The sequence below is a fragment of the Saimiri boliviensis genome, chromosome 4 (assembly GCF_048565385.1).
Source record: "Saimiri boliviensis isolate mSaiBol1 chromosome 4, mSaiBol1.pri, whole genome shotgun sequence".
Classification (NCBI taxonomy): Eukaryota; Metazoa; Chordata; class Mammalia; order Primates; family Cebidae; genus Saimiri; species Saimiri boliviensis.
In genome coordinates, this window is record NC_133452.1 from 162,162,399 (window position 1) to 162,181,259 (window position 18,861).

General features: G+C 39.1%; 1 protein-coding gene across 3 annotated transcripts in view; it reads right to left on the bottom strand.

The window, feature by feature from the left end:
• The window catches only part of DCDC2 (doublecortin domain containing 2), a 211,342-nt gene that overhangs the window by 11,925 nt on the left and 180,556 nt on the right, over nt 1-18,861 (bottom strand). For 2 of the 3 annotated variants that reach the window (XM_074398508.1, XM_003927304.4), the window contains one exon: nt 1,649-1,951. In XM_074398508.1, the coding sequence (XP_074254609.1) occupies nt 1,649-1,951 (303 nt within the window). The remainder of the gene's footprint in view (nt 1-1,648; nt 1,952-18,861) is intronic. The other variant, XM_010338013.3, reaches the window with a different exon arrangement.

Consider the following 18,861-nt stretch of genomic DNA (forward strand, 5'->3'; position numbering starts at 1 on the left):
TAGTAGAGATAGACACCTTGTTGTACAATACATCTCTTGAACTTATTCCTCCTTTCTAACAGGAACTGTGTATCATTAGACCAACATCTCTCCAACCCCCATACTCTGTCCCTGGTAACTACCATTCTACCTTCTACGTCTATGAGTTTAACATTTTTAGATTACACATATATGTGAGATCGCGTGGTATGCGTCTTTAGCTGGTTTATTTCACGTAACATAATAACCTCCAGGTTTATCCATGTTGTTGCAAATTACAGCATTATTTTTTTAAGTTATATTTGTAGAAGATGGAAGGACAGGCAATCCATTCGTTTCTGTAAAATCTATTTATGTCACATATTGAATTAAGCTAGACCGCTGGAGAAATTCATGCTTTGGATCTTACCATCTAGTCCCACATAGAATTACACTTTGATTTCATTTTGTAAGCTTTCATCAAAAGCTACTACAACCAACAGTTTTATGAAACCTACTATTACAATTGCCATATAAATGACACTAAGGACCATGTAGAACTACACATGGGGAATTTCTTACAGAAGAGGACTGTGATTATCTCACCTTGAGAAAAGATAAAATGAGAGACATGCTGAGCATTTTCATGTAGATGTTAAGAAGAGTTTCAATACGCCATATAGTGAATTACAGATAGCTGTGTACTGCTATTGAAACCTGGCCACCAGAACATTTTGCATTTTGCCACTGCTAAACTTGCTCTTCCTACGCAAGATAACTCAGATGCATCAACAACAAATCATCAAGCAGACCTCATTCATCACAGTGTGTGTTAGGAACGAGCAGATCAAGGCCCATTTCAGCAGTTACAGCCGAGGGAGGTGGACCTTGATCTGATGGACAGACAGGCAGGGAGGGGATAAGCAGATGGTGAGAATGTTGTGGAGAACATTCTGCCTCTTATGCTTTGAGACTCAACTTAAGCCTGGCAGCAATGGGGTCATATTGTCCCGTGGAAGAATGCCAGGACTGATGAGTATCCAGCTCCAGGATCAGACGCAGGAGGACAGGCTAGGAAGAGACAGGTTTCACCACGTATTACTTTTTTTGTTCTTTTGTTTTTACCACATTTTTCTCTATCTCCTCTGTGTACTAAATAGAACTGTATACTACCAAGTGCCTGATGTGTTGAATGCTTAATTTGATTAATCTATTTGAAGTAGAACAATCGAACTAGACTTCAGTACTTCCAGAGATCAAACAAGTCACTCATAATAGAGACAGTATTCTTTATTTCATGTCTAGGTCTCACTGGTCTTGATATTCTTTTCTGGTTTCTACCTTCTCTGATCTTAACTTATTTTTATTTTTTGATATTTCTTTGATTCTGTACGTTTTTAGAAGGCTCTGTACATTTTCTTGTAAAATGAGGCAGAAGGTGGACAGACGGAAGGATGAAAGGCAGAAGGGCCGACATGGACTGTCAGGTAGGTCAATGGCAGTACTTGTTAAATGGTTGAAATAACTAGTAAATAAAGTCACTAAATGGTATGGACTCTTTCATACTCAACCGTAAGGGGTTTCCATACAAGTACTAAACACTTGGTGAATTCTGTAAATGCATGCATGTATGCACACATACACATATTCAAGCATTCATGACATAAGTAAGCAAAAGCAATAGGAATACCTCATCTGGTTCACTGCCATCCCCTTGAGACATTCTTTCCTCTTCTGGGGCCAGGTGAAGCTCATTATTAACCTGCTCTAGCTCCTCACCATTTTCTTCATCAGTGACTCCACTGACAGGAGCAGGGCCTGCCCGCTCCTCACCGAGATCCAGAGTCTCCTCGCCTTGCTGAGGGGCATCTGTGGCCTCCCCACCTCCCTCCTCTTCAAGGTCGCCATTCACTCCCGAAAAGTCTTCGTTCTGTTCTGCATCCTTATTTGCCTTCTCTCCATCTTCTTCCTCATCTACTATTTCTGCTGGCCTCTGATGGATCAAAAGGAAAAATGCATAAAAATAAGAAGCATAGCAGAAAATTTCCACTGCACATCATAGTAATGTAATACTTATTACAGTCCAGTAAAACCTCCTTAAATGTGCATAATACTTTACAGTGTAGAATGTGCTTATGATTACTGAGTACTTACCATAAGCCACATGTGACAAGCACTCCCTCATTTAATCCTCACAACGATTCTTTGACATGGGTATCATTCCCATTTCGCAGACGAGAAAACTAAACAGGGAAAGCCCAAGATCCCACAAGAAGAGCCAGAGTTTTAACGAAACCTGTGACTCCAGAACAAGGGCTCCCCCATGGCAGACAGAAAACCAAACAAACCTCAGGGTCCTTGGCCAGTATCTAGTAAAGTGCCCGGCCCAGAGGAGGTGGTTTAAAAAAAAAAAGTCTTTGTGCAGAGATGATCATCCTCAGTGCTAAGGATGAGGGCAATGGCACCAGGCTGTGAATTCATGTTTTCTGATGTGGAATACAGACAGCTTTCTCCACAATGCCTAAGGAAGCTGACAGCTTATCTCTAAATACAATAACTGATTGTCCTGAAGATCGAAGGGCAAGAAAGTGTACATGTTCTCTATAAAAATAATAAATGCTGAAGTATTTTATAAGGCTTAATCAAACATTTTACTGTTCTACTGTTATTTAGATACACATAAATCTGCTTCAAGAGGGAACAGGAGGCCAAATTCCAGAGCCAAGACTTTGGAGAAAAACCCAGGTTCACATCCTAACTTTGGTTACCTAACTTTGGTGAGTTTCAGATTCCCCATTTGTAAAATGGGAATGTAACAAAACTTCCACGGAGATTAAATGAGAAAAGTTATATAAAACGTCATAGTTTGTGGCCCATCATAGATCCTAAAAACGTGGCAATCTCTTCCCATTTGTTACAATACATTCTTTCTTGGAGCTACCATATTTCTTCAATGCTATCAGTAAAACCACAGTTTTGTTTTAATGGTAGGGTACAAAGATTTGATGTTAGATCTCATTATTGCCTCTGTCTAGCTGCCTGACAATGGACAGGTCACTTAATTCCCCTTCCTGTAAAATGAGAGTTTGGAACCCAATTATCCCTGCCTCCCCTTTCAACTCGAGAAGCCCATCTCTTCTAACTGACCAAACAATTGACCAGACTTTTCTAACATTACAGAAGTTAACATAATGCTTTCCGTTTTAAAAGTAAAGGAAGGAAGGAAATGAAGGGGAGTAGACGAAAAGTATGGAATATAATTCCACACATTATATTTTGAAGAAGAAAGAATTGGAACTAGTAGTAATTCTTATCTTCTGTCAAAAATTAAGTCTTGGATTTAATTATATACCACCAAATATATATTTTTTAAATGGAGGAAAAAATAGTTGTTCTTCGATATTGGAAAAACCATAGTGTTTGTCATTATGCAGATTAAAAGATACCATAAGGTTGAGCTGTTCCAATTTTATTTGGATGCTTAAGGTCAAACAGTGGAGAGTCCTAGCTATCACTGAGCATGTCATCAGGGTGGATCCCTCAAAAACGCAGAATGCTGGACAGAAACTCAGGTCCAGAGGGAGATGGATCTGCCAGCTGGTGCTAAAAGGCAAAAGATGTATGAACGTAACTCACAATGCTTGGTAAGAGGTTTCTGATGTTTAATGCATGTGACCTAAATGAACAAAAATGAGAAAAGTCTCCAATCTCTAACAGAGAGTAACATTTCCAGTTTCCCCACCAGACTCTTGCCTTACCCTCTCTCCAAAGGAACAGGCTTAGCAAGGCACTGAGACACACACACACACACACACACACACACACACACACACACACACACCCCTGAAGTGATAAGGAGAGGAGAGCTTGGCAAGGGAAAGATCAGCATTGTCATTATAAAAACGAAACAGAGAATACATCACACATGAAAATGGGTTGCATTTCTACACTAACAGAAAGGACATTACAGAAACAATTTCATTTACAATAGCATCAAAAAGAATAAAATACTTAGGAATTAGCAAAGGAGGTGAAAGACTTGTGCAATGAAAACTACAAAACACTGCCCCCCCAAAATTTAAAAGACATAATAAATGGCATAATAAAAGGCATAATGAGCAGGTCCCATGTTAATGTATTAGAATAGTTAATATTGTTAAGATGTCAGTATTACCCAAAGTGATCTACAGATTCAATGCAATCCCTGTCAAAACCCCAGTGACATTTTTTTGCAGAAAGAGAAAACCCATCCTGCAATTCAAATGGAGTCTCAAGGGACCCTGAATGGCCAAAACAATTTCGAAAAAGGACAAAATTGGAGAATTTCCACCTCTTTATTTCAAAGCTTACTACAAAGCTGTAATACCAAAACCAGTTTGGTCCTGGAATTAAGACAGATGTACAGACCAATGGAATAGAACAGCGAGTCTAGAAATAAACCTTCACATATACAGTCAAATGGTTTCTGACAAGGGTGCCAAGACCATTCAGCAGAGAAAGGATAGTCTTTCAATAAACTGTGCTGGAAAGGACAGGGTGCCAAGACCATTCAGCAGGGAAAGGACAATCTTTCAACAATTTGTGCTGGAAAGGACAGTCTTTCAACTGGTTATCTACATGCAAAAGAATGAAGCCGCATCCTTACCTAACATATATACAAAAATTAACTCTAAATGAATGAAAGACCTGAATTTAAAACCTAAAACTATAAACCCTTAGAGGAAAACATAGGGCAAAAGCTTTATGGCACTGGATTTGGCAATGATTTCTTAGACATGGCACTAAAGACATCGGCAACACAAAAAAAATACATAAATGGGACTTCATAAAAATAAAACTTTGTACTTCAAAAGACAATACTAACAGAGTCAAAATGCAATTTACAGAATAGGAGGGAGTGTTTGTAAATCATTTATCTGATAGGGGCTTGAGATCCAGAACACACAGAGAACACCCAAAACACTAACAACAGAAAGTCTCATTCAAAAATGTGCAAAGTACTTGAATAGACATTTCTGCAAAGAAGATATACAAATGGCCAATAATCACATGAAAAGATCCTCAACAATACTAATAATTAGGGAAATACAATTAAGACTACAATAAGATACTACCTCCCACCCATCAGTATGACAATAAATAAATAAATAAACAGAAGAAAATAAGGCAAGGATGTGGAGAACTGGAACTCCTGGGCATTTTTCATGGGGAAGCAAAATGCTGCAGCCACCTGCAAAACAGTATGGTGCTTCCCCCAAAAGTTCAAAACAGAATCACCAAATGATCCAGCAACTCCGCTTCCAGGTAAGCACCCAAAAGAACTGATAAAGTAGGGTCTTGAAGAAATATTTGTACAGCCAAGTTTGTAGCAGAATTATTCAAAATACCTGGAAATACGGAAGCAACCCGTATGTTCATCAACAGATGAGTGGATAATCAAAATGTAGTCATTCCATACAACGGAATATTGTTCAGCCTTACAAAGAAAGAAAATCCTGATACAAAATGGGTGAAACAGAGATACTAGGCTAAGTGAAATAAGCGAGTCACACAAAAAGACAGATACTGTATGATTCTACCTATGTGAGGTACGTAGATCAGTTAAACTCATAGAGACATGGAGTAGAATGTGGTTGCCAGGTGGAGGGCGGGAGACATTGGCAGTTCCTATTTAATGGGTATGGAGTTTCAGTTTTGCCAGATGAAAGGAGTTTTGGAGCTGGCTGCTGGTGGTGGTTACACAACATTGTGAATGTATTTCATACCACTGAACTGTATGTACACTTAAAACTGGTCAAGATGATAAATATTGCATTATGACTATATTACCACACACAAAAAATAGAGCAGAAAATAATGTCCTGAGCCAAAGATTACATTTCTGCATCACTGAAGAGCAAGGACTCCTAGGGAGTTCAGGAAAGGAGCCCACACCAGGAAGTCAAGAGTTTTCCTTTCCCAAGACACTAAGACAGAGAGGAGACTTCCAAGAGGGAAGAAAGAATAGCAAACCCACCTAGAGAAAACACAATGGATGGCTCCCCACAAACATGTCAGAAGAACCCAGGAAAAGGCCTGTGGACCTTTGGCCCACAGACAAGTTTCCTTCCTTGGACTCTGCGGGATGGTGTACATGGCCATTGTGGGACCCTGAGATACACGTAGGGGACTCTCAGGCCTCATTGCTTCAGTGACTGGGCCTAGGGCACCCATCTGTGTTAGGCAGTAATCCGAGTTCCCAATTCAGAAATAAATACCACTGTCTCTGAGATCAAAGAGTGCTTCCAGTTGGGGTGCTTGGCCAGAGACTTCTACAACTCTGTGTCAACAGTGTTTGCAGGTAGTGACAGGTGAGAAAGGAGGGGCAAATGGAAGTGCAAATGCCAAGGACCCCTCTGTGCCAGACGTCACACTCAGCATTTCATGCAACGCTCACCACAGCCCTATGAGTTACATTTCTTATACCTGTTAGACAAACAGAGAAAATGAGAAGTCGCCTCAAACTTCCCACATCACAGGGCAGGTGACCAAGCAGGGCTAGGGTGCCAAACAAAGGCATTCTTATCCCATGGTCCTAGTGTCTTGCCTTAAATTAATAACCAAACAAGTTGCCACTGTAAGGACACTCACATGTACTTTCAATGGCCAGAAAACATGAGATCTGCAGTAGGCAACGTTACTTTTACTGTGTAAAGAATTACTGACCTGAGGCCAGGCATGGTGGCTCACGCCTGTAATCCTAGCCCTTTAGAGGCAGACTGCCTGAGCCTGGAAGTTCAAGAACACCCTGCGGGCAACATGATGAAACCCTGTCTCTACTAAAATACAAAAAATTTGCCGGGCTTAGTGGTACAATCCTGTAATCCCAGCTACTCGGGAGGCTGAGGCAGGAGAATTGCTTGAGCCTGGGAGGTAGAGGTTGCAGTGAGCCAAGGTCACGCCACTGCGCTCCAGCCTGGGTGACAGAGCAAAACTCCATCTCAAAAAAAAAAAAAAAAGTGAATTACTGACCTGGAAACAAAATATTTTGGGGATTTCTATCACTGACTTTTGGTGTGATCTAGGAAGGAAAATATTATAAGGATTGTCTAGCAGAGTACCTGAAGCAGTACAGAACAAAAGCCCCAACACACAACAGCACTGATGGCCAATAGATTTCTTTTTAAATTACCTCTGACAATTGAACTGTAAAACACTCTCCTAGAAATGGTTTCGATCCTTACTGTGCCTAAACTTGCCCTATTATTAAGAGCAACCTTTTTTAGTTTCAAAGAGAAGTTGTATAGAATTTCTTAATAAAATAATTAATAACTAAAAACTTGTAATTTACTGTAATAGTTCAGGATTCTGGATATGGTCCTCACCTCTCTGAGGATATATCACAAGTGCTTGCTGAAGTGTGTTAAGGTGATCACAGCTAAGTAAGAAAATGTCTATTTTCCTTTCCTGATATCTGGATTTACACTTAAAATTGCAAAATAATATGTCATTTTTTAATTTTTAGTTTTATGTTTCTCAGCCTTATCTCTTAATTTATCTAGAATTCCCAAACACATATACATTTTTTTTCTCCTTTTAATGCAAACGGCTGGTATATACCCTAATTTCTTTTTAGAGAAGAAGACAACTGGTTCTAAGTTCAGGCCCTGACTCTTAGCCATTATTACCACCAGTACTAACAAGAACTATTACACTTTCATCCCATTATTCCTATTAGACTTTCCCAGCACAGCTATTTTTAGTCATTAAATGAAGCCACATCTGGTTAGCTCAACTTTAAGAAATGCTAGATTATGGTGCTGAAATACCAATATGATCAATTTAAATAAGACTATAATATTAGTTAAAAGGTTTACAATCCTTTAAAATATCCTGAGTCATTATTACAATGACACTACAATTCAGGGCAAAAAAAAAAAATGCTGCTATGACAGATCTGTAATGAATAAATGAAAAGCAATGTACTTTTTGGTGTAATCTCCTTTGAAGCAGACATTAAATTATTAAAGATGTTTCCAGTGTATACATCAATCAAATCATCCCCAGAAGGAACACTGGATTTTACAACCATCCATCCATCCACACATACACACACACACACACACACACACACAGGTATACACACACACACACATATACACACACAGATAAAATCTATACCACGGTGCGAGTCTGCAAAGAAGGAAAACAGCACTGCTTCTACATAACTATTCTTTAGGATAAAAAAGAAATATCAGAGGCAAAAGAGGAGCATTCCTGAAGAGGAATCTGGTACCCCTCACACAAACTCAGAGCTATCACCAACCCTGGGAATCTCTAGTTCATTTAGACCGTTGGGTCTGATTCACATGGCCTAATCATCCTCACTCTCAGTGATGTTTATTCTTTGCTTCCAAGTTCCCTGGCATCCATGTTTCACAACAAGTTTACCATCCAATAGCTTTCGGCTGCTGTTTCCAAACTGCTATCTACTAATACTTCCAAAAGTCATACGAATGTACAAACAAGAGATACTAAACGAGGGTAACTTCCATACATTAGTACATGCACCCAAGCAAAAAATGACTCTATCTTCCATTGGAATGACAGGCTGGCAGTGGTCACTTACGGATGCAATAAATAATGCCAAACATTAGTTAGCATATTGTGCTTCTCAGAGCTCTTTCACATACAGGGGTCATCATAGTAACGAGGCACCTGGCTAAGGCTGACCCCTAATCTATAGCCAGTGGGTACAGAGGCAGAGGAGCCGCCGGGCGGGGCTGGGAGCCATGTCTCTGCTTTTCTCCGGCGTCTGCTCATCACTGATCATGTTTCTTACAGACTCAGACTTGAAAAACTGACTCTGCTCCCTGAATGTTATCCTTTTCATCTGTTTAGCAGTATCAAATCAGAGACAAACCCCATCTTCTCACTTTTTTGGGCTGAAATGTGCCCTCTCTCCTAATTCTTAGGTCAAAGTCTTAACCCCAGTACCTCATAATGTGACTGTATTTGGAGGCGATTATGTAAAAATTAGGTCATGAGAGTGGGCCCTAATGCAATCTGACTCATGTCACGCCAAGAAGAGAGGCCTGAGAACAAACCAACCCCGCCAACACCTTGATCTCAGACTTGGGGCCTCCCATTACCCATTCTGTGCCACCCCACTTCTCATGCCATGCCTTACACCTTCACCCAGGATGCCCTTCTTCCCCATGGGTGGAACCACCTGCTCTAGAAAGCCTTCCTGCTTCCTCAGGTGACTGCCACTCCTCACCTGTGCCCTTCTAGTATTTTTAGTGAATATAAATTGCTATTGTATAGATGCCCCCAAATATTTGGAATGATTATAGAATAAAGGGGAAATATCAGCCCTCACACCATGGAGGCCTTCTGGAAGTTTCTTGAAGGGCTTTCTGCTATTTATCTTTGTTCCTATCACCACTGACTCTGGATATTCATCTTAAGTAAGACACAAATGTTCCTCTCCCAGGTAAATGCGTCATGTGTCTCCAGGAAGGCACTGATGACAAGGCTCACATTTATCCAGAGCTCACCAGGTGCCTGGTACTACGGCCTAGGCACCTCATATGCATGATCATATTTCCACTAACCTCACAACAATTATTTGAGAAATTATGATCCTAATTTGCAGATAAGGAAACTGAAGCACAGGGAGTTAGGTAAACTTGTCCAAAATTCCTCAAGTAGTGATAAAAGGATTTGAATTCTTTGACCACTGGATTGTAATACATATTTTCCTAAGATAAAATACAGAGCAAACGAATATCTATGTTAAATTCGATGGATGTTCCCGAGTTACTTCCAGCCTCGTGGCTCCTAGGCCAGCACCTCACTGTCGCCTGGGGATCTTGTTAAAGGCAGAGTCGGAGACACAAGCTTCTGTGATGCTGACAGCACTGGTCCCCAGATGAGACTGGGCACAGCAGGGCTGTAAATCACGTATAACACAGCATGCTCGTGACTATGCCACTCCAAAAATCACTTTGGGTTAACAGTTCTCATTGTAATGGCGCCCTGAAATCATGTCTCTTTAAATGAAGGTTGCCTTTTGAACTTAAAAATTACCAGTCAATTTACGGAAAGTTGGAAAACAGTGGAAGGACTGACTGCTGACAATGATTTCTGGCCATAAAGACAGTTCTACAAGATTTATTCCAATTACATCACCATGCCACTGTTTATTAAGAGTCAATGTTATAAAAGGAAACTCATCGCTGCAAAAGCAATAAATCAGAAAGATTTTATATTTTATATTGTTATACTTTATGCTCAAAGTCTTAACCCCTCTGACACTTATGTCAAATTTCAGTCAATTTTGTGATGAAAATTTTTAAGAGAACCTGTTTTCAGGTAGAAATTGTTTCTCTAAGGAGTACATACATATTGAAACTTCAGGACTAGCTCATGCCTATGACTAATTGTGTAACAGTATACACTGTATAAAGCACAATTCTTCTGTTTCACTGGAGTTAAAAAAGGATATTCATTATATTCTACCCTAAATCCCCATTAAACTAATGTACATAATGGTATAACAATGATCACAAAAGTCATTTAAACCTAAATGATTCCAGCCTCACAGCTTCTCGGGCATGCATCCAGAGTGCAACTAGATTAATGGGCATGTTACACAGATAAAAAATATATGTACAATTACAGACAATACGTACCCTTAAACAGAGAGGTTTTTGTAAGAAAGTCAGGACTTCTACCTTTTAAGAAACACATTATTTATTATAAGTAATTGCTCCTAATACTTCTTATTAGAAAAGCTATGCCAGATTTTCTCCTTAACATGACACCAGCGTTGGCATTTTGAGTGCATTTTGCCTGAGTTTGCCTCCATGTGTACCTTGCTATTTATTTTGTAACTGACATTCTGAGAAAATGGTTGATTTGTATGGGAAGACAGAAAAGGTCTGGTAGTTATTATCGCTGGCTACATCCTAGCGGGGACAGCTCAGGGGAAATCGTTAAGTATTCAGGTTTTCAAGAGAATATGCATGCAGTTACTAAGGTTAACTCAGGATTCGTGAGTGGTAAGGGGAAAGAAGATGGAATATGGAAATTATATGGAAATCACCCACAAAATATTGAAGGCATCAATTACTTGGAAGGTATTTCCACAGGCAGATGGGGCTGCCCAAATGACTTACACTTTAAACTCATATCACACCTCTGACAGTAACAGCAGCAGCGAAAATTAGAAACGGGGAAAGGCATCTAAAGAGCGACCACAGCTCATGTCCAGCCCACTTTAGAAGTAAACGTGATATTTCTTATATTTACATCAGAATTCCTGGGTGATATTACTTTAATGTTTATGGCCTTTGCTATCAAAAATAACAGCACAAGTAAGAATTTTTTAGTCAGGATGTCCTATCTCACCACCCAGCCCTCCTCCTCATTCACACCCATTATTTCTCTGTCCCTGAAACAACCTAGACCCAGAAATTGAAGATCAAAACCAATAAACATGAAAAAGACTACCTTCGATGTCCTTTTTTTCCATGTAACATTTACCGCATTTGAAATCTGGGAAACTGTGTGGATTTGGTACAGGTTTTGAGGTAGGAGATATTTCTGTGGATTTTATGGCAGCATTCAGGCATAGATGCTGAAAATACAGAAGTCATCGTACTTGTTTTTATTATTTCTGTTCCCATGGAAACCAAAATCATCTCCTACCCAAGTTGAATGAGGTGTTTTGAAATAATCCGTTTCAACTTTTTGTGATAGCAAAGTACCACTTCTTGTTTTCAGCTTTTAGAGGCTCACAGAAAAAAAAGGCAGGAGCGGGGAGGGTTTGAAAGCACAAAGACCTACAAAAAGAGTGGTTATATTCAGAGACACGACTCTGTAAGTACAGAAGAAGACTGCAGCGGTGGCCAGTCACCCAGAAGTTGTCTCACCCAGGACCCGGAAGCCCCACCAGTTCCTGTGACACCCATATGAAAATATATGAAAAACTGAAAACGTACTTAAATGCCATGACAATAGTTAATTATCATTAGAAAAAAATTCCCCACCCAATTTTTTCAAGTTACAAGTAAATGTTGATTTTCTTTCATTTATATCAGAAATCCCTGAGGTCTACATTTTAATGTTTAAAACCATTTCTATCATTTAAATACAAATCTACAAACATGATGCCACAAAAAAAAGCCTTACTGATGACGCATAGAGAAATGAAGAACTCTGGTCATTCTGATTCTAACCCTTTCAGCCATGTGCAATGCTTGTAGTGCCTAATGTGAATATGATTCACTAAGATTAGACTGAAAATAAAGCATGATTAATACACCATTTTCACACAATCCCTTTTAAATCAGGAATAGCAGTGAAGGTTGCGTGGTCCTCAGATAGAATACATTGCCCTTTATGGGCTAATTAGAAGCCCCTCATCTTCTCACTTCTCTTCCTTAAGATGTGAAAGGAGAGGACCAAACTGAAGCCAGGACCCCTGTGTTAACTCTACTAGGAGATCATGTCTCTGCGGGAAAATGGCTTTTCTCCACTGTGGGGTTTTGTTTCTTCAATGGCAAAATAAGCAGCTTACGTCAGGTTCCCTTCTGGTTCTAAATATTTTATAATTCTGTTTAGTAAATGCATTTCTCATTGAAGTCAGTTTGGGGGACGTGTCACAGAAAGCAGCCTCCTTTACCTTTCTACATATTTTATCATATATGGAAAAGCAACACAGAAAGCTCTGCATCTTGCTCACTTTTCACAACAGGAGCTGCAGGTAGCTGCTGATTCTCCATTAGCAGCAGGTAGAGTCAATGACAAGACCAACTCAGAGCGTGGGGAACAAAGCTAGGGTGATGGGCATATTTGGTTTTTAAACCTCCTATTTCTGGATATAGCCTCTAACCTGCAGATTCTTCAAAACAGCATTATGTTACGTTTTGAAGACCGATACAGACCAATAGTCACAAGCTCAAATGATCCTGGGGGCAGGTCAATTATAAATTTATAACTGAAGAGAGAGAATAGCTAATAGGGACTGCTGCAGCCTGTGGAAGACTGAAGAACAGACCGCCTACTAAAGAGATGCACATGTTGTCAGCCCTGTGCCAGGCAAAGAAGATTCCTTCGGAGCAAATTTGGTCACAGGCTGCCATCCCTATTATGGATTCTCTGAAAACAGCTCTGATGGATCAGTATTAAAGTGGTTTCTTGTTAAACACAACAGACTGAACAAACATGAGTTTTTTTCTTAGCTGCCTTCAGATGCTCCTCTAAAGCATCAGTAAAGGCAATTTTAAAAGGATGAACCCATAAGGACACAGGAGAGTGGAAAGGGAATATCAGCCACCAAATTCGGGAAATAGTAAAGCAAATGGTTGTGGGGAAAATGGCTGGATGACGGCTGACCTGAGGAAGCTAAAATCCCAGCCTGTAGAAGAAGCCAAGAGGTAGGCCCCTGCATGCTTCGAAACCTGGAGAAGGCTCGGGGATGGGGGCACCATCTGCCTGTGAAATACGGGGCACAGATAACTGTGGCTAAAAATAGGTGGATTGGCTCAGAGTCTTTACAGGAAGCAAATAGATCCCCGAGATCACCTCCCTTAAGAAACATGGGAGGTTTGCTCTCTGGAGATGTAGAACCTTAGGGAAGCTGGACTCACGTACAGCTGAGAACAAGGGCACTATACTGAAACTGAGAAGAATCAATCTCTTGATTCATGCCTCTTTCTCACAGTCAGATCCCAAAATGTTGACAGCTAGGTTTTTATCAACAAGGCAAACGAATGAGACTCCTCCTTACAGATACTAAAAACTGGAGGAGGTCTGCCAATGAAATGGCCAAAACCAATCACCCCACAGTGACACCTCCCCTGCCTATGCGCAATGCGTTCTTAATGCCTCACTCTAAAATGTAACCAGCCAAGGAAAGACTCTGACATGGATACAGAGATAAAAACAGAAAGAGACAAACTAAAAAAGAAACTTAAAAGAAAAAAAGCATAGTTCAAGAAAGTAAAGTATAAAATAATAGAGCATCAATCCCAGGAGAGAAAAGGGAAGATATCACATTTATAAAACAAGAATAGGATGCTATAAAAAGGAACATTCAGAGAATGTGAAAGAGCTCTTAGATGTTAAAAATATAATGACTAGGAAATAATCAAAAGAAGATAAAAGTTGAGGCTTTTTTTTTTATGTGAAAAAGTTAAAAAAAAATCCATAGAGATGAAAAGTAGGAGAGACAATTAGATAATCCCTCTAGGATGCCCTATATTCAAATTCCTGGACTTCTAGAAAGAGAGTAGGGAAATAAAGAGAAGAAAATTCTCAAAGAAACAATATAGTAATTTTTTCCAAAACTGAAAGCACACATTTTAAGAATTAAAAAGCCCATTGACTACCCAGTCAAATAAGCAAAAAGGCCTACACCAAGACACATAACTGGAAATTTTCAGAATACCAGAAACAAAGAAAATAGTTCAAAAGCCTTCAGAGAAAGAAAAAAAGGTTATGTTGAAAGAAACGGAATACCATCAAACTTCTCAACTACCATTCTGAATGGAAAGAAAAACAGAGTAATCTTCTCACAATTCCGAGAGAAGTTATATCAAACCAAAAATTGTATACCTCGCCATACTCACTGTCAAGTTTGATTAGAGGAGGAAAATAAAAGACATTTTCAGACACGCAAAGTCTCAGAAAAATGTGTTTCCTATGAAGCTTTTCTCTGGAGGCAACTAGAGGTGAGTTTCACAAAAAATGAAGGTGTAACGTAACCAAGATAGAGGAAAACACAGAATCCAAAAAAATAAGAATCATCCACCGAGGAAGCAAAGGAAATTGTCAAAATAATGGTGAAGAAAAATGCCAGGACAACTCTGAAAAGCAGATCTAAGGAACAACTTACCAGCTTGAGGCGGCTGACTGGGGAGATGGAGAAAAAATAAAGACTTCAGTATCACTAAATGTGTATGAATTATGAAGAAGGCAGTTCTTGCAAAGTTTGGAGATGGCTAAGTAACAGGTACATAGAAAACAAAGCAAGGGAAGAAAATAGTCAATTATTAACTGAGGCAAGAGGGAAAAAAAGTTACCCAAGAAAGGAAACATAAGTAGAGTACACTAAATGGTTCAACTAAGAATTATACTTACAAAGTAGAAATAACGTACAAATGTGAACTTAACCAAAAGTATTACAAAATTATAGCGGAAAGAAAAAAGAAAGGCAAAGGCATCTGCATGTGTTTGTATGTCTGTGGCCTTATTTTTGATGGGGTAAGAGTTTGGTTAAAAAAAAAAATCTAAATAATCATCTTCCATAGTAATTTGACAAAAAATTAATAAATCAAGATATATACAAAGCAAGGCAAATCAAGAAAGTTAATAAAACAAATAAAATCAAGATTTTATCAAATTTGAGATACCACTCAATTAAAGGGATCTCCATTCTTTTATGTACATCTAAATATAAAATAATTTTTAAATTAAAAATTTGTTTAATTAAAATAATTTTTTACATAATTTTTAATTAAACTATGAGATGCCATCACTTGTAAGAACCAAGTGCCTCAGAGCTATTAAAATGGGGAACAGATTAGAAATAAAGCAGTATTCCGTAAGAAATAGCTAACCTAGTTTAAATGAGGTAACAATAAAAAAAAAAAGAAAAAAAAAAAAAAGAAATATATTATTATTATTATTATTTTTAGTTCAACAATAGATTTGTATATATTAAGACTTTGGTACTATTTTGGATATTTACTTATTGAATATTCAAAAATTAAACTTTTTACTGTAAATTTCAAAAAAAAAATAAAATAAAATAAAATAAAATAAAATAAATGAGGTAACTATATGAAACAGAAATTGTGGTGAGAAGGGGTGTGGTAAATGGTTGCTATTTTTGTTATAATCTTTGTTGAACTGATTGACATTTAAAAATATGTGTACAATTGTTATTAAAAATAAATTTTAAACAAATAAGAAAATAGAATATATCACAGCCTCCAATTTAAAAAAGTATTTCATTGTTTTAATGTTCACGATGCTGGATTAAATACTATTTAATGAAACTACTTAGCATAAAAATGTTTTTCCATTCTCATTATTTTACTAATCAAAATCAACTACAAATGGGAAAAGCAATAAAACAATCAGAAATCACTCCAAAGTTACTATCTCCATCTTCTGCTCAGTTCTGTCGAATTAAACTCCAAAAATACAATTGCGTATTTGGTTCTTTCATAATTATTGGCCCATGTTTCTGAAATGGTAAATTCTCTTGCCTGATCCTTAGTTACCAGGGCAGTTTACTTACCTAAAGGAAGCAGACTCATTTCTTACTTCCTTAGCTTGGAAAAGCACCACCTTATAAACGGGGCATATTGACACAGGGTCATGAGCGCCAAAGCATAATCACAGGCATCAGCTAATCAGGCACTTATTTCACTGCTGATGGCCAACCCCAGACTGATTTGGAACGTGCATACACAAAACAGGTTACTTTTGAAAAAGTATCTTAGACTTATTAGACCTAAACTCACCTCTAGGGAAAGACGTTTGCTCTGGCCTCCCCAAATGCATGCTAGAACGTGAACATCTTCAGTTTGGGCATGGGTGTGGAAGTGCTACCAGGTCCATCATCCTTAACATGTCTCTAACCAATGAAAAGAGTTTGGACCTTGGGGCAGAGCTCAGACTCTTTCTTAGCTGGAGTTAGTCCACAATGCCCCATAACATACACATGCAAATACACCTGTATGTACACACACAAACATGCATGCTGGATGGTACCAGGAGAGGCTAGCAAGGACGATGAAAGAGACAAGTTAGCATGCCATAGTTTCATGAGTGCTGGCCAAAAACATGAGACTACTGAGTCAGTGACAAAGGACTTTATTGCTCATGCAGTAGCAGTAGCCAAAATATGAGCATCTGCACCCAAGGCCCAATTCCCACAATGAGAAGGGGGCTAGGTATGCACCCAGTCCTTTGCATTTCAGGAGAAGAACCTCAAGCTTACGGCAACCAAACTTTTTTTTCAAATATTGTTATAGTAAAATATACATTACATAAAATTTACCATTTTAACCACTCTTACGTGTACAAGTCAACGGCATTAAGTCTTTCAAAATGGGCAGTAAACCTGCCTGACCTTTACACAATAGGGGGACACTGTCTTTATTATGTTGGACAATAAAGAAACCTGGCCTTTGCCCCAGAGCAGAGTTTCTCAATCTCCGCTCCAGTGACATTCTGGGCTGCATGTTTTTTTGTTGTGAAGACTCTCATGTGCATTACAAGATAATTCACAGCAGCCCTGGCCAACACCAACGAGATGCCCATAGAACTCCCCCAGTTATGACACCAAAAGTGGTCCCAGAATTCGCCGTATGTCTCCTTGGAGACAAAATCACCACCAGTTGAGAACAGTTGTTCCAGAAGAAGTCATTCTCTGTGTCTTCCAAGGCCATTCGCTATACAAATATCCCTGAAGGGATGGTTCAGAAGAAAGGCTAGCAGTGCCTCTGCTCACAAGATGTGCAGAATCACAGCAGACCCACGGAGAACTGCCTCCCAGTGAAAGCCTTGACACTGACTTCTAAAACTTAATCTGCTTCTCAGGAATGGATAAATAACTTGACCAATTTGCACATGATACTTACATACAGAGACACACACACACGCACACGCACACACACGCACACACATACACACACACTTCCTTCTTCGTGGCCCTTTGACTAAAATTACAACGCAGATCATTTCGATGACAGGAAAATAGTCCAAAGACATTAACTAGCTAATGGCCTTAAAGGGAGTGTATTTAAGTACCTTTTCTAGCTAAGTCAAGTAGTATACCATGACCATATTTTCTTTTTTAATTAGAATTTTGTTTTCCTTTCTGGATTAATAACTGGCTTTCTTTTTTTAATGTAGGGCTCTCCCCTCAGATCACTCCTCTACCTTTAAGTTCAACAGACTGCATTTAAGTCCCATTTCCTCCAATTAATGTGGTACAGCCTTGAGCAAGTAATTTCACCTCCATGAGCTCACTTCCTTTACATATTTATAGACAGATGGATACAGAGAGACCATTTAGACCTATCTGGTTTCTTTTTTGAGATGGAGTCTTGCTGTACCATCCAGGCTAAAGTGAAGGGGCACAATCTCGGCTCACTGAAACCTCTGCCTCTCAGATTCTTGTGCCTCAGCCTCCCAATTACCTGGAATTACAGGCGCACGTCACCACATCCAGCTAATGTTTTGTATTTTCAGTAGAGACCAGGTTTCACTATGTTGTCCAGGCTGTTCTCGAACTCCTGACTTGAGGTGATCCACTTACCTCAGCCTCCCAGAATTTTGGGATTACAGGCATGAACCACCACGCCCAGCCCCAATAAGACCTATCTTATAGGGCTGTTTTCCCAAGTATATGAGATAAATAAAAATGCCTAGTCCAGTGTCTGCCACCCAGTAGGTACTTAAGCAATGGTAGCAACTGTTTAATGCAGATCACCATTGTGGCCTGTTGCACAGTTGCTCTTACTGTAATGAAACAAATGGGCTTTCAACTAATTTCTCCACACTGTTATGTATAATATAGCTGCTTAGGATGGAGAGTAAACGTCAGAAGACCATAGAGAATGGCTCTAACCTGACTTCATAAGCACCTCGTACCGAACAAACAAACTGGACAATCCCAATGTGATGACCCAGAGAGTCCAAGAAGAGGGTAATTCTAATCTTTGGTTCCCTGGCTTCATTTCCTCCAAGCAGACATCAATTTGTTGATATTGCCCAGCTTTTACCAACTGGTTTCTCAGTATCTCTTGCACACCTGCATTTTAATAAGCTAGCACTCACAAGGTAAATAAGAAATCAAGCCCTGTAGACACACATCCAAGGCTGTTCAAGTATTATCAG